Below are 13618 nucleotides of genomic sequence, written 5' to 3'. Positions count from 1 at the left end.
TCAAAACACACAGCCCAGAATTGCAAATATCCAAACCGCTTAGGCCCAAGCCTGTTAAACATCCAACCCAACATCGCAGACAAGCGATTCACCCTACCACGAGGAGCGACACCGCGAACGTCGCCACCACCGGGAAAACCTACATCGGAGCACGGACGCGTCTCACCAGCCACTACAGGAACATGCCTCACCGTGACAAACCGGAGCCCATGACCTCCACTCACTGTTCATCACCGCCGTCTTTTACTCTTGTATAATCTTTACCGGAGAGATCAATCGCCGGAGCGAGATCGTCACCGCCACCGTTCGAGCACACACCAGAGTAACATAATCGGCTCACAAACCTTCACCATCTTGATACAGACACCTCTCTCTACCTCCAGCGAGAGAACAGCCTAGGATCTCCACCGCCAACACCAGAGAAAAACAAAAAAACACAAAAGCCCTAAAACTAATCTAAAGATTAAGCAGAAGAAGAACCAGAAACGACGAGGCAAGGTAAAGGACGCCTTCACCCCTCGGAGCACGATCCGGCGACGCAGAGCTGAGAGAGCCTCCACCTCCTGGGGACTTTGCCGGCGACGCAGAGTTGAAGAAGCCTCCACCCCCCGGAAACTTAAACGGCGACGACGGAGCTATCAGAGCCTCCGCCTCCCGGAATAAACCCTAACTTCATACTAAAACTGTCGCGACTAGCCACGTCCTTCTTCCTCACCACGAATCCAGAGAAGGGTAAGTTACCGCCGTTTGAAAACCGCCGTAAGCCGAGTTCTTCCGACGGCAAAAACCCTCGCACAGATCCGAAAATATATCGGAAAGGACAGCAGATCGACGCTCACAGAGGGAGACCTAGACTGGATCGACAAGGGAGGAGCCACCCGCGCCAGCACGCGCGCAGACGCGCAGCCGGACGGCGGGGCTTCCCTCACACGCGTTTCTCTCTACATTAACGGGAATGTAGATAGAATCACTTTTTTTTTTTTGTTCTCTGGGCGCTCTCTGGAATCCCGGAGGAGTCGAACCCGTGTGCCTTGGGATCCAGTTCACTCTAGTGTTTTACCACTAGGCTATTCTGTCCCGGCAGATAGAATCACATTTATTAACGGGAATTTTGAAGTAAAAAAAGTTGGGTGAAAAGAAGATAAAGAGAAATTAAAAGAAAGGACACAAAGCGAGAAGAGTGGATCTTTGTGATGGACATGAAAATCTGAAGTCAAGCTGTAGTAATGTGAAGAAACACAACAAAGTGTCGGTGGTGCCTCTATACACATATTCACATAATTAATTTTTTTATTTTTATTTTGCAAATTCTCAAAAGCCTAAATATCGTTCCAGCATGCCTATATATAAGCTGTGTTTTTGGAAAAATAAAAAACCTGTCTTTATCTGTCCAACGGTGCAAAAATCTAATAAAATAATAATATCGATAATGCACTCTTTGCTCCCAAGGTTTTTCGCAGTTTTTTTTTTTGGAATTTTTGTTTGATTTATATTTATTCCCACGAGAATGAAACAGGCAAATGCTAGCTTTCTTCTCTTTTTTATTAGCTGTAGATAGTGCAACTAAATTGATCCACGACCACTAGTTTATGTATGCGGTACTACGTCTATGTGTCAGTTCTAGTGACGGTGATGTGATTTTATTAGGCTTTAATTAATTACAGTAGTCCCAAAGGCTTGGTAATCCTAAACATAAGATGTCATTCTATGCTAATTTATCGAACGCTATATTGTCATTTAGTATTATTATTTATATGCTAATAAATCGTAAAGGTTGCTCAATGGTTGATTATGAAAACAATTGTAATGGAAGAAGAAACGATTAATTATTTAAAGCATGTCTTAACATTTACACCAAAAAAAAGAAGTATGTATTGTATAGATTTTAGCATAAACAAAAAGAAATTAATCATAATCTTTTCGATCGTGCATATACAAAAAACACTAATTATAATAACATACTTCATCCGTATCAGTTTAACTAATGTTTAAAGATTTTGATTTTGTTTCAAAATAAATGATATTCTCACAATTTTAGGTGAAATTTAATGTCATTTGAAATTTTTAACCAACTATAAAATATTGCATTTTTTTTTCTTGGTTGAATTAATTTTATTTAACGTTATTTTATGTAACCAAAGTCAATTACATAAAATTTTATATCTTCTTAATATTTGTGCAAAAATCTTAAACACCTGAGGGAATATGTTTTTTATAGCAAACAAGTTTACACGTAGTATTCGAAAATTTACTTATATTTTACCATATGTTGATTTTGTACCTTTAGTTATCCGAATTGGAGATTACTTATAATTTTATTATTGTAAAATAATAGAAAGTCAATTTCAGTTTAACTATTATTTAGAAAATAGATTAAAAAAAAGAGAATCATGGAAACAAATATAACATTAGAGGTAATCACTTGATATTTTTGACTACTATACTTGACTTCTGAGATAACTAACCTCGTATTAATATAGTTTTCCATATACATGTATGAAAACTAGAATGTGAATTAATTTAGAGAAATACGTGTTTTAGTGTGATTCTTTTCTGTAATTATGCAACGTTGTCATTCAGGAGTCTTAATTAATTAGTGAAAATCGGCGCAAAAAACCAAAAAAGTGTGAGTAATACAGTGTATCCAAGCAAGAAAGACGGGGGGACCCGTTGGAGAGACAAGACATCAAAGTTAAGTAACAGGTGTCCATGTGAAGACAACTTCACGCGCTCTCTCTTTTAACACTTGTAAACCGTCCTGGGAAATTGTTGTAAACAAAAGCTTGTAAATAAGCGAAGAGAGACGAAGAAGAAGAAGAAAGAGAGAGAACTAAAATCTCGGAAAAAGTAGAGAGAAAGAGACAAGATAGCATTCTGATTCATGTGATTTTGCCTTTCCTTCGATTTTGCTCTCGTGCTTCTCTGCGCCTGTCGTTTTCTGGATTGGTTTGTGATCGTTCTTGTATTTTTGGGTTTCTGAGTGTTGATTGGTTATAAAGCCTCGAACTTTCCCGGAAACTGGATCTGGGTTTGCTCGTTTCTACACTCGCCTTGGAAAAAAATGATGAATCTTTACGCGAAAGACAGGATGATTCTCTCTGTTCTCTTATTCGTCGTCGTTTTGATTTGCAACGCTTCTACTTCGTCTTCAGCATCTGTAAGTTTGGATAAATAATTTTTATTTCATTTTTTTAACTTGATTATGGTTCATGATTCCAGAAATAGTAAATTTAACTTTCCTAGTGAAGAAATTTCACAATTTGTATCCATTTATAGAAAGTTTAAGAGACAGAGACATAACTCTTTCTCATTTCCCTCCCCTTTTTTTTTTTTTTTTTTTTTTTTTTTTTTTTTTTTATAAAGGGCTTCGGTTGTTATGTTTGTTCATTGACTCTTCTTTTGTGGGTTTGTTGAATTTAAAGGTTAATTAACCGTTTGGTTAAATATCTATGGATTAATAGAAAATTTGACTAGTTTGAGACCGAAAGTAATAACTCAAAAGACTTGTTTAATTTCAAGTCAAGGAGTCTCTCTTTGATGAAAGTTCTTTTAATGGATGCAGGAAGCAATCACAATAAAGCCAAGACATTTATCTTTACTAAAGAGTGCTTTACAACGGGTATGAATTAGGCTTTTTATTCATGATCTCTTTGTTGATTAGTTTATATTTCAAAAAAAATAAATGAGATTTATTTCTTCTTTAATTTTAGCCAAGTGGAGAACAGTCTGAGCTATGGAGGCCAATGACTGATCAAGGATGGAGTCCATGTCTTGATTTAGGAAACTCCCCTTGTAAGCCTTTTGTAAAAGATATTATCTCATTTTTTTTTCAGATTATATATGTCTGAACTCCTCTCTAATTGTCATGGAGCAGCATTACCGGATAAAACCGAGGGCTACATTCAGGTGTTTCTCGATGGAGGACTTAACCAGCAACGAATGGGGATATGCGATGCAGTTGCTGTTGCCAAGATCTTAAACGCAACTCTCGTGATCCCTTATCTTGAAGTGAATCCTGTTTGGCAAGACTCAAGGTAAAGTTCCTTTGCCTTAGTTGATGATGATGATCTACAAAAAAAAAGTGTGTTGCTGAAAAGTTTAATGTTCTCTGTTTTGCAACAGCTCTTTTGTTGATATCTTCGATGTGGATCATTTCATCAATACCTTAAAGGATGACATAAGAATAGTTAGAGAACTACCTGAGGAACTCTCTTGGAGCACAAGAGAGTATTACGGCACCGCTATCCGTGAAACCCGAGTCAAAACCGCTCCTGTTCATGCCTCTGCGAAATGGTATAGAGAGAATGTCTCACCGGTTCTTCAAAGGTATCTCTCGTCCTGTTAACTTTAATTAAAGAACAATGTTTGGTTTTAAAAGCTTTTTGTCTGAAAGGGTTTTGGATCTTTTTTCTTTTTTGTAGTTTTGGGATAGCTGCTATTTCTCCGTTCTCTCATCGTCTATCGTTCGACCACTTACCTGCTGAGATTCAACGTCTAAGATGCAAAGTTAACTTCCAAGCGTTACGCTTTGTCCCTCACATTACATCGCTTGGCGACGCTCTTGTGAGCCGTCTTAGAAACCCGTTGTGGAGAAGCAGCAAGGATAGAAAGAATGTGGATCATTTAGGGGACATGACAAACTCTCACAGAAGACAGGAGCCTGGGAAGTTCGCTGTTCTTCATCTTCGCTTCGACAAGGTAGATTCACTTCTTTTTCGCAACATTTTGATGCTGTCTGTTCAGTTTGGTAGTAAGAAGTTTCTTTTCTTGTGTTTTGTATATAGGACATGGCTGCACATTCAGCGTGTGATTTTGGTGGAGGCAAAGCGGAGAAACTTGCATTGGCCAAATATAGGCAAATGATATGGCAAGGAAGAGTGTTGAACTCTCAGTTCACAGACGAAGAGCTGAGAAGTCAAGGACGGTGTCCGTTAACACCAGAAGAGATGGGACTTCTTCTAGCTGCTTTCGGTTTCGACAACAATACTCGTCTCTATCTCGCGTCCCACAAGGTCAGACTCTTCACCTACATTGCTTATCAATGTTCTAAAAATTGGTCTATATGCACGCCGACCTCTTATGTGGTATATCAGTTATAGCCGAAACCATTTTCTTAAAATCCAATCTATGCGGTTTAAATCATTCTAAATCGGTTAATAACAATTTAAATCAATCTAGATTGGTCTAAATCGAAGCAATAATACTTGTTTAAATCCCCAAATTTGTCTGATTTTTTTTATATCTAATATTTATTATTTATCAAAATAATTTTGTAATTAAACTTAAAAACTAAAATATACTAATATAAATGTAAAATATATATATAAATAATATTTCATTGATGATTAGGCTCGAATAATATGCTTAGTTGCTAATCTTCTACTAAGTGTTTGGTTATCGCCTAACGATTTTTAAGATTTTTTTAACATTATTGCTTGTAATGCAGAGGAGCTCTGTTTTTAACTGTTTTTTTTTTTTTAACGTTCAGGTGTATGGAGGAGAAGCTAGAATCTCAGCACTGAGACAAGTGTTCCCAAGAATGGAAGACAAAAGAAGTCTTGCTTCTTCTGCAGAACGAGCTCGTATCAAAGGCAAAGCTTCTTTACTAGCTGCACTCGATTACTACGTAAGCATGCACAGCGACATTTTCATCTCTGCGTCGCCTGGAAACATGCACAACGCTCTTGTGGGTCATCGAACGTTCGAGAATCTCAAGACGATTAGACCAAACATGGCTTTGATAGGACAGCTTTTCCTGAACAAAAGCATCACGTGGGTCGATTTCCAACAGGCGCTTGGTGAAGGGCACGTGAACAGACAAGGACAGATCCGGTTAAGGAAGCCGAAACAGTCGATTTATACTTATCCGGCTCCTGATTGTATGTGCCATGTCTGATTAGACCCAAGTCCTTTAGATTGTTTTCTGATAATAAAAAGCTCGGTTCTTGATGAGAGGCTGGTTTGGTTCTGTTTGAGGCTTAATAAAAATAGTTATATTATGATTAGAAATCGAGTATTATGATAGTTACATTTTGTGTTTATAAGTACAAGACATGATTACTTTACAATAAATTTGTTATATTTCGTATCAAGTGTAACACCATACAAGCTTTTATTATCTAACAATACTAAAAACAGGATATCAAGCCTTCTAAACGCGTCACCCTGGAAAATTAACCAATCAGAACTTTTTATTTTGACACATCATCATGGCTGAAATAGAATGGACTTTCGTATGTAGACTGTTAAAATTATAATTTGGCCTACCAAGCTCATGTTGACAAATCGTGTTTCATAAGTTTTGAGAGTCTTTTCCTGACTTTTCCACTTTGTCTTCTCCAATCTGCTTTCTACATTACCTACTCAATCAATGACAATCTTTAAACTCATCTTGGATGTTTTGTTTCACATCCTCTCGATCCTATTCCTATATATAGTGGTATGTCTAAATCTAAATACATCCAGAATAAAAAAAACTAATGAGAATCGTAAGAGGGATGACTCTTCATAGAACTGGATCAAGTGACATCTACAAAGCAGAATCGGAGAGTCATCGAATGATCCCGACAGCCTTCTTCGTTATCCGTACTCTTTCTACTTCTATCCATGTTAGTTTCGTTCTGTATTTATTATAGATATACAGAATCTATCGATCAATTTTTCTTCCTCTTAATTTTTTTTAACATCTCTATCGAATGGGGGGGGGGGGTTCTTTGGGTTCCGTTAATTAATATTTGGGTTTGTGTTAGATTTTGTGATAGCATTGTCGATACATATCACTTACCACCTCAAACTTGGATAGTCACATTTTTTTTTCGTTGGATTTTGTTCAGGTTTTGACGGTATTTGTAAATTCTGTATATGCTCCATTTGAATAGGGATGTTGATCGAGATCTTCATCAGAGACGTTGGTAAATTCTGTATATGCTTTCTGTGATTTTGAACATTTATTAACTAATCTGCATCCTGGTACTGCGTTCCAAGTGATTTAGTTTATTTAGGAGTCTAAGCTTATTTACGTATCTCCGTGATGTGGGCGTTCTTCCATTAATATAGTTAAGTTCTGTGTTTTTAAAATGTAGTCCAAGTGTTCTTATACGTATATAAGCAGTTGTTTCTTACTTAATGCATTATGGTGCAGTTGTTGCTGAGCACTATTCTTGGGTTTTTCATCAAACTTCTAATATGTCTGAACGATTCATCAGTTTCCACTCCGTGGCCTAAAATCAGGTATGCTCTTGATTATCTATTCTCCAGAAAATTGAGAACAGTCAGAGTTGTCTTTATCTTGAATCTGTTTTTTTTCTTGCTGGGAGACAGATCATGGTTTTGTTTGGTGCTGAGAATATATCTAAATGTGTAGGTGAATCTGAGTTTGAGATGGAAGCTTAAAGGAGATGTATGCCATGACTCAAACTAAGACTGTCCATGCCTCGAAAAAGGTTTAAATAAAGGCGTGACCCTTGCTTTTTTGTTGTTTGTAGGAGTAAAAGCACCTCCAATAGATTAGGAGATACAAGGATCCTGATTGTACTAACTTTTTACTATCACTGAAGAAGCAAGAAGAAGATAAACAAGAAGAACTTTCAAGGATTAAAGATTTTTGGAGGTGGTGAAGAGGATATGGTTCTACGCGGTGACCAAACCAACGGCCAGAGAAGCAGATGAACAAACAGATATTGAGTTCCTGAAGAGAAGATGATCTTTGCAAACTTGCGATGCATTGGGTGTTTTGGCTTCTGCTTATGTGAGTAAAATATGTCTATGTTCCACAACAATGAGTAAATCTTGAGGCTGGTCAAGAAAGAGGTACAATGATTATATAATTGTCTGGATAAGTAGTTTGCTTGATTATAAAATTGTTTCCTACATTGAAGTATGTCCCTCTGTTTCTCCAGATTGGAGTTCTATAACACGATGGTCGAGAGAGAATATGTTGATTGTGAAATCTGCGATGAATACACAGAGTCGCTACAGAAAATAGTGACACATGTGATCAAGTTGCTCAAGCAGTCACGCTTAGATGAAAAGCCTTATTGTGAGGAGGAACGCTTTCGCACCAAATCATCCTGAACAAAACCAGAAACTGAGACGTAGCAAATGGTGTTGGTAGCGGCGGCGATGTTGTAAATTCATTAAGCAAGAGCCATATATTCATTATTTAAAAATGTTTACGGCCAGAAGTAAATTCTCGGTTCTAGACTATATTCGTTAATTTAAAAATGATGCAGTGGTTACAATATATTACATTTGTTTATTCTATCTTTTAGAACTGCTTTTGTTAGTAAAATTTTTAGTCACGGTCGAAGATGGATGGAAACATGAACATGAACTGTTTGGTAAGTGAAAACTAAAGAAAAATACACATTTTCTTAGAAACATCACAATACGTGGTTTGTGGGTGGACATTCTGATTAGTTACGTCGGTTTTTGATTTCTAAATGAGTTTAGTCAAAATTTAGAAAGAACTATTAGTGCAATCAGCATAAACTATATAACTGTCTGGCTAAGAAGCACATGCAACGGCTCGACAAAAATCCTTACGCGTTCAGTATTACTTACTGAAGTTCCCACACATGTCAATTCTTTACCGGTTCCACAATATCATTAACATCCGCCACTGCAACAATCCTCAACGTTCATCACGGTTTGGTCATTGGTAACATTGTAACATGAACTTTGTTGTTCTTTTCAGCGAATCCTACTTTAACCACAATAGTTTAGACTCCAGAGCTATGACCTGTTCGGATTAAGTAATTTTTAACAGAGGCATTTGAAATAAGCTAACAAGGCCTGGATGATATAATTTAGTTGTATAATTCTCAGATTGCATTGCTAAAAACATAAGAATTTATCCATTATTTTATAATATGAAGATAAAATATTTTACTCCTTAAAACTAATTTTAGGTCTAAAAGTAACTATATGATATAATTATATATATTTAAAAAATAATATTTGATGTTATTATTATTAATATCTTCATTTTAGCATCAACTAGACTATTATATATACATATATATAATGTGTATATTATCAAAAAAATAAACAGCAGGGTAAGAATTAATTACAATGATACCAAATGAAAAACGTTTAAATGTTCATGTGAATAAAAAATAATTGATCATATTTTCAATTTTTATTTTTTTTTTGTTTGTAGGTTTATGTTTACTATCTTAAATATATTTCTGGATATTAAATACAACGAATTTTAGAAGATAATATTTTTAACTTCATTTAGAAATTATTTTCTAATTTATATAGTCACAATATATATTATATATTAATAAAAATGATATGAAAATTTAAATTAAATTATAAATTTGTGAAAATAGAACTTAATACAATCAATATTAAAAATGCTGAAAACAAATATATAGATAAATAATATTTGATGACTAAACATTTCTAATCCAAACTTATAGTTATATAATATTTCAAAATTCTACACTTAAAATAATTTATTTTATAGAAAATAAAATATATATAATAAATAAAATAACATTATTCATATCTAATAATAATATATTATTAATATAATATATATATGTAAAATTTGTTTTTCTCTCTTTTCATTAAGCAATCTAAGCAAATGGTGACATACTCTCCCACTCTTTATGCTCTTAACAAACATATAATTTCCTCAAAAAACAATCTTCCAACTCTTTGGAATTGCACACAATTTAAGGTTAGTTATACATATATATATCTTTACATTTTTGTTATCGCAATATTCAATATTTTTAACCTAAACTAAGAGAATATATATAATTCTGATTTTTTGAACAAAAAAAAAATCTAAAATTCTGATTTAATAATTTAACCTATATTAAAACAAAAATATTTTTAATATCAAACTAATTAGAAATAAATTCAGAAGATAATATCTGCGCGCAGTAGCGATGGGACAATTATCAAAGATCTTCTTGATATGTATTTCTAATTGTCGTCCTCAAAAGTCAAAACTGATCTAAATCTTTTATAGTTGCTTATAATAGATCTCGACAACTTAAATACATCCAGTGATACTAATATATATGAATAATAAAATAAAATATAAATACATATATCAACATGATCATATTCTTATAAGCGACATTTTTTCTTGAGGCTAATAAAAATGTCTCTAAAGCTTCATTTCAAAGGTATGGACTCAACTTCAAGATTTTCCACTTTCTCCGCACTCACTTTGTGAATGATTCCCTCCATCTTACCTTCTCTATTCCTACAACAAGTTCAAATGGTGTTAACTTTTTTGGTAAACTCCTAATTGAGTTTATGGACTTCGTACGATATGATAGAATAGTTGAGATGAAATAGATATAGAACTTACTTATGTTGTTATTATACACAAATCTTAAAATAATCCACACAGTCTCTTTAATGTTGTTATTATCATACTTGGCCCATCGATGAGGTATCTGCCATTGGCGTCTCCAACGCTTCACATGAGAAAAGGTATTATCTCTTAATTAACTTTATTCATTTGTATTTTTATTTACCATCTCATATTTCACATGTATTTTTAGATATTAAAACAACAAAAAGTAAGTTTGAATCCTATTAAATTCAATTAATAATTTTGTAAATTGACCACAACATATATGCATTACATATACTACATACAAATATATTTGTCTTTATCCGGGCGTAGCCCGGAAAAATCCCTAGTTATTAGTAATAATAATGCAATGCTGGTGACGACTGACGACAATGATAAATCATTAATTTGAGGAAAAAATAATAAATGACTCGAGTGGATAAGCCTTAATTTTAGCGGATGATACTCACAAGTGTATAGAATATGCTATATTTCTGATATATTCAGATTCTGATTAATGCACTAATTATCTTGGAATTATCTTTTTCCTGTTAGCTATGTATTTTAATAAATTGAATTCCATTTTTTTTTTTGGCTTAGGTATGCATCTGGTGGACATGTCTATCGACATGTATAGGCCGCACGGATTTAAAGGTCACCATAATTGAAAAAATAATGAAGGGTTTGTATTGAGGTGTAAATTTTGGTTAAGCTGAATTAGTTTCCTTTCGCTGGTTCAGTAGTCCGGTTTAGTATATATATATTGTATATAAGCAGCGTAGATTGTAAACAGTAGAGTTAACAGATGAATAAACGTTTCTTTAACAAACTTCATCTTCTCCTTTCTCTCTCTCCCCATTGATCTTCTTTGCAAACACGTAATATGGTATCAGAGCCATCACAAAGCTCTTGATTCTCCCTTCGATCAGCTCGTTTCAAGTTCCGTTACCTGAATCTGAGCTCCGATGGTGTCTATGAAGAAAATCCCCTGTCGTTCGACACGTAAATCTTCCCGTTCGAATCCTACTGCTCGTTCTCCTCCGAGGTCTCCTCCGATCGTTGCGGCTCCGACGATCGATGCTTCACGAACGTTTGTGGTGGTGAATCAGTCCGATCCAACTCAGTCTCCACTGTACCTGAATCACTCCGATCATCCAGGTCTCCAACTCATTTCTCTTCAACTTACTGGTTCGAACTATGATGATTGGAATGTTGCGATGAGGATTGCTCTTGATGCTAAAAACAAAATCGGATTCTTTGATGGAACTCTTATTCGTCCTGCGGAATCAGATCTTAGTTTTCGCATCTGGTCACGCTGTAACAGCATGGTGAAATCCTGGTTACTTAACTCCGTATCTCCTCAAATGCGTGATCTCCATGGTCGTTTCCACATGACAAATCTCCCGCGCACATTCAATCTTACTCAGGAGATTCAAGATCTTCGTCAAGGTACTATGACACTCTCTCTGAGTATTACACCACTTTGAAGACACTTTAGGATAATCTTGAGAGCTCTGATGAACCGGAAAAGCCTTGTGTTTGTGGTAATGCTGCTGCGAATCAATTAAAGGCTAAGCGATCCATAATTGTTAAGTTCTTGGCAAGATTTAATGATTCTTATGCGATCATTAGAAGACAGATTATCATGAAGAAAATGTTACCTTCTTTAGTGGAGATCTATAATATCTTGGATCAAGACGATAGCCAGAAGGGTTTCTCAAATGTTTCCTCTTCACCGTCGGCTTTTCAAGTCTCTGAAACAACTCCAGTGGTGAATGACCAGACCGTCTGCTATGTTCAATCCGGTCCCAACAAAGGTCGTCCTATCTGTAACTTTTGCAAAAGACCTGGTCATTTCGCAGAACGTTGCTACAAGAAGCATGGTTTTCCACCAGGGTTTGTTTCCAAGTTCAAATAGAATGAGAAAAGCTTCTCAGCTCCTAAGGTTGTTGCTCAAGTCTCTGGTGAGCAGAAGTCTACGAATGTAGAGAACATGCTCGGCAGTCTTTCTAAAGATCAAATTCAGCATTTTCTTGCCTTGTTCACGTCTCAGCTACAACCTTCTCACTCCACTGGAACTATGGAAGCGAGTACTTCGAACACCGGTATCTCTTTCTCCTCCTCAACATATAGTTTCGTTGGTATTTTGATGGTTGCTCAACATACTCTTTCATCACAAACTTGGGTGATTGATTCTGGAGCTACACATCATGTCTCTCATGAGAAAAGTCTATTTACCTCTATAGATACAACAGTTGAAAGTTATGTTAACCTACCAACTGGATGAAAGATCAGTGGTGTTGGCAAGGTTCAACTCAACTCACATATCAGTCTCAGTAACGTGTTGTATATCCTGAAATTCAGGCTCAATCTTCTCAGTATCAGCTCATTGATGAATGATTTGAATTCCCGTGTGATCTTTGATCCTTCTTCTTGTATGATTCAGGATCATACCAGGGTGTTGACGATTGGTTAGGGTAGACGCGTTGGAAATCTGTATGTGTTGGATACAAAGTCTCTACAAGCTTTAGTGAACTCGGTAGTGGACATTGGAGTTTGGCACAGACGTCTGGGTCATCCGGCATACTCAAGACTTGATGTTATCTCTGAGACTCTTGGAACTTCGAAACACAAGAATAAAGGCTCTGCTTTTTGTCATACTTGTCATCTAGCAAAACAGAAGAAACTCTCTTATCCATCTTTCAATCATATTTGTAACACAAACTTTGAGTTGTTACATATTGATACTTGGGGACCTTTCTCAGTTGAAACAGTTGATGGATTTCGTTACTTCTTGACTATTGTTGATGATCACTCTCGATCAACTTGGGTCTATCTTCTGCGAAACAAGAGTGATTTTGACAGTATTCCCAACCTTTCTTGAACAAGTTGAAAATTTCTACAACGTCAAAGTTAAATCTGTACGATCTGATAATGCTCCGGAGTTACAATTCACACAACTTTATCAGACGAAAGGCATTGTTTCCTATCATTCTTGCCCTGAAACTCCAGAGCATAATTCAGTTGTAGAACGAAAGCACCAACACATCCTTAATGTCGCTCGTGCTTTGGCTTTCCAGTCTGGTGTTCCTCTGACTCTATGGGGTGATTGTGTCTTGACTGCAGTGTTCCTGATCAATAGAACGCCGTCTGAGTTACTCTCCAACAAGACTCCGTATGAAGTTCTCACCGGGAAAGCACCAGTGTACTCTCTTCTCAAGACGTTTGGATGTTTGTGTTATGCTTCTACCTCTTTGAAGCAGAGACATAAATTTCTTCCAAGGTCTAAGGCTTGTA

General features: G+C 35.8%; 1 protein-coding gene across 1 annotated transcript; it reads left to right on the top strand.

The window, feature by feature from the left end:
* Positions 1 to 2752: 2752 nt before the first annotated feature.
* LOC106336304 (uncharacterized protein At1g04910) lies at positions 2753 to 6009 on the top strand. Its single transcript, XM_013775094.1, has 8 exons — positions 2753 to 3157; positions 3563 to 3619; positions 3711 to 3792; positions 3875 to 4034; positions 4123 to 4326; positions 4422 to 4698; positions 4785 to 5012; positions 5489 to 6009. The coding sequence occupies exons 1-8, from the start codon at positions 3062 to 3064 to the stop codon at positions 5894 to 5896; spliced, it is 1512 nt and encodes a 503-aa protein (XP_013630548.1). The 5' UTR covers positions 2753 to 3061; the 3' UTR covers positions 5897 to 6009.
* Positions 6010 to 13618: the final 7609 nt, after the last annotated feature.

Source organism: Brassica oleracea, chromosome C3, assembly GCF_000695525.1.
Source record: "Brassica oleracea var. oleracea cultivar TO1000 chromosome C3, BOL, whole genome shotgun sequence".
Taxonomy (NCBI): domain Eukaryota; kingdom Viridiplantae; phylum Streptophyta; class Magnoliopsida; order Brassicales; family Brassicaceae; genus Brassica; species Brassica oleracea.
Note: the sequence above shows the minus strand (reverse complement) of the source record. Positions and strands in the feature narration are given on the sequence as shown.

Excerpts from the sequence above, each read along its gene's own strand:
- LOC106336304 (XM_013775094.1), top strand. The coding sequence starts at position 3,062 with ATGATGAATCTTTACGCGAAAGACAGGATGATTCTCTCTGTTCTCTTA. Across the intron at positions 3,620-3,710 it reads TAAAGAGTGCTTTACAACGG|CCAAGTGGAGAACAGTCTGA; the intron begins GTATGAATTAGG and ends CTTTAATTTTAG. Across the intron at positions 3,793-3,874 it reads TGATTTAGGAAACTCCCCTT|CATTACCGGATAAAACCGAG; the intron begins GTAAGCCTTTTG and ends GTCATGGAGCAG.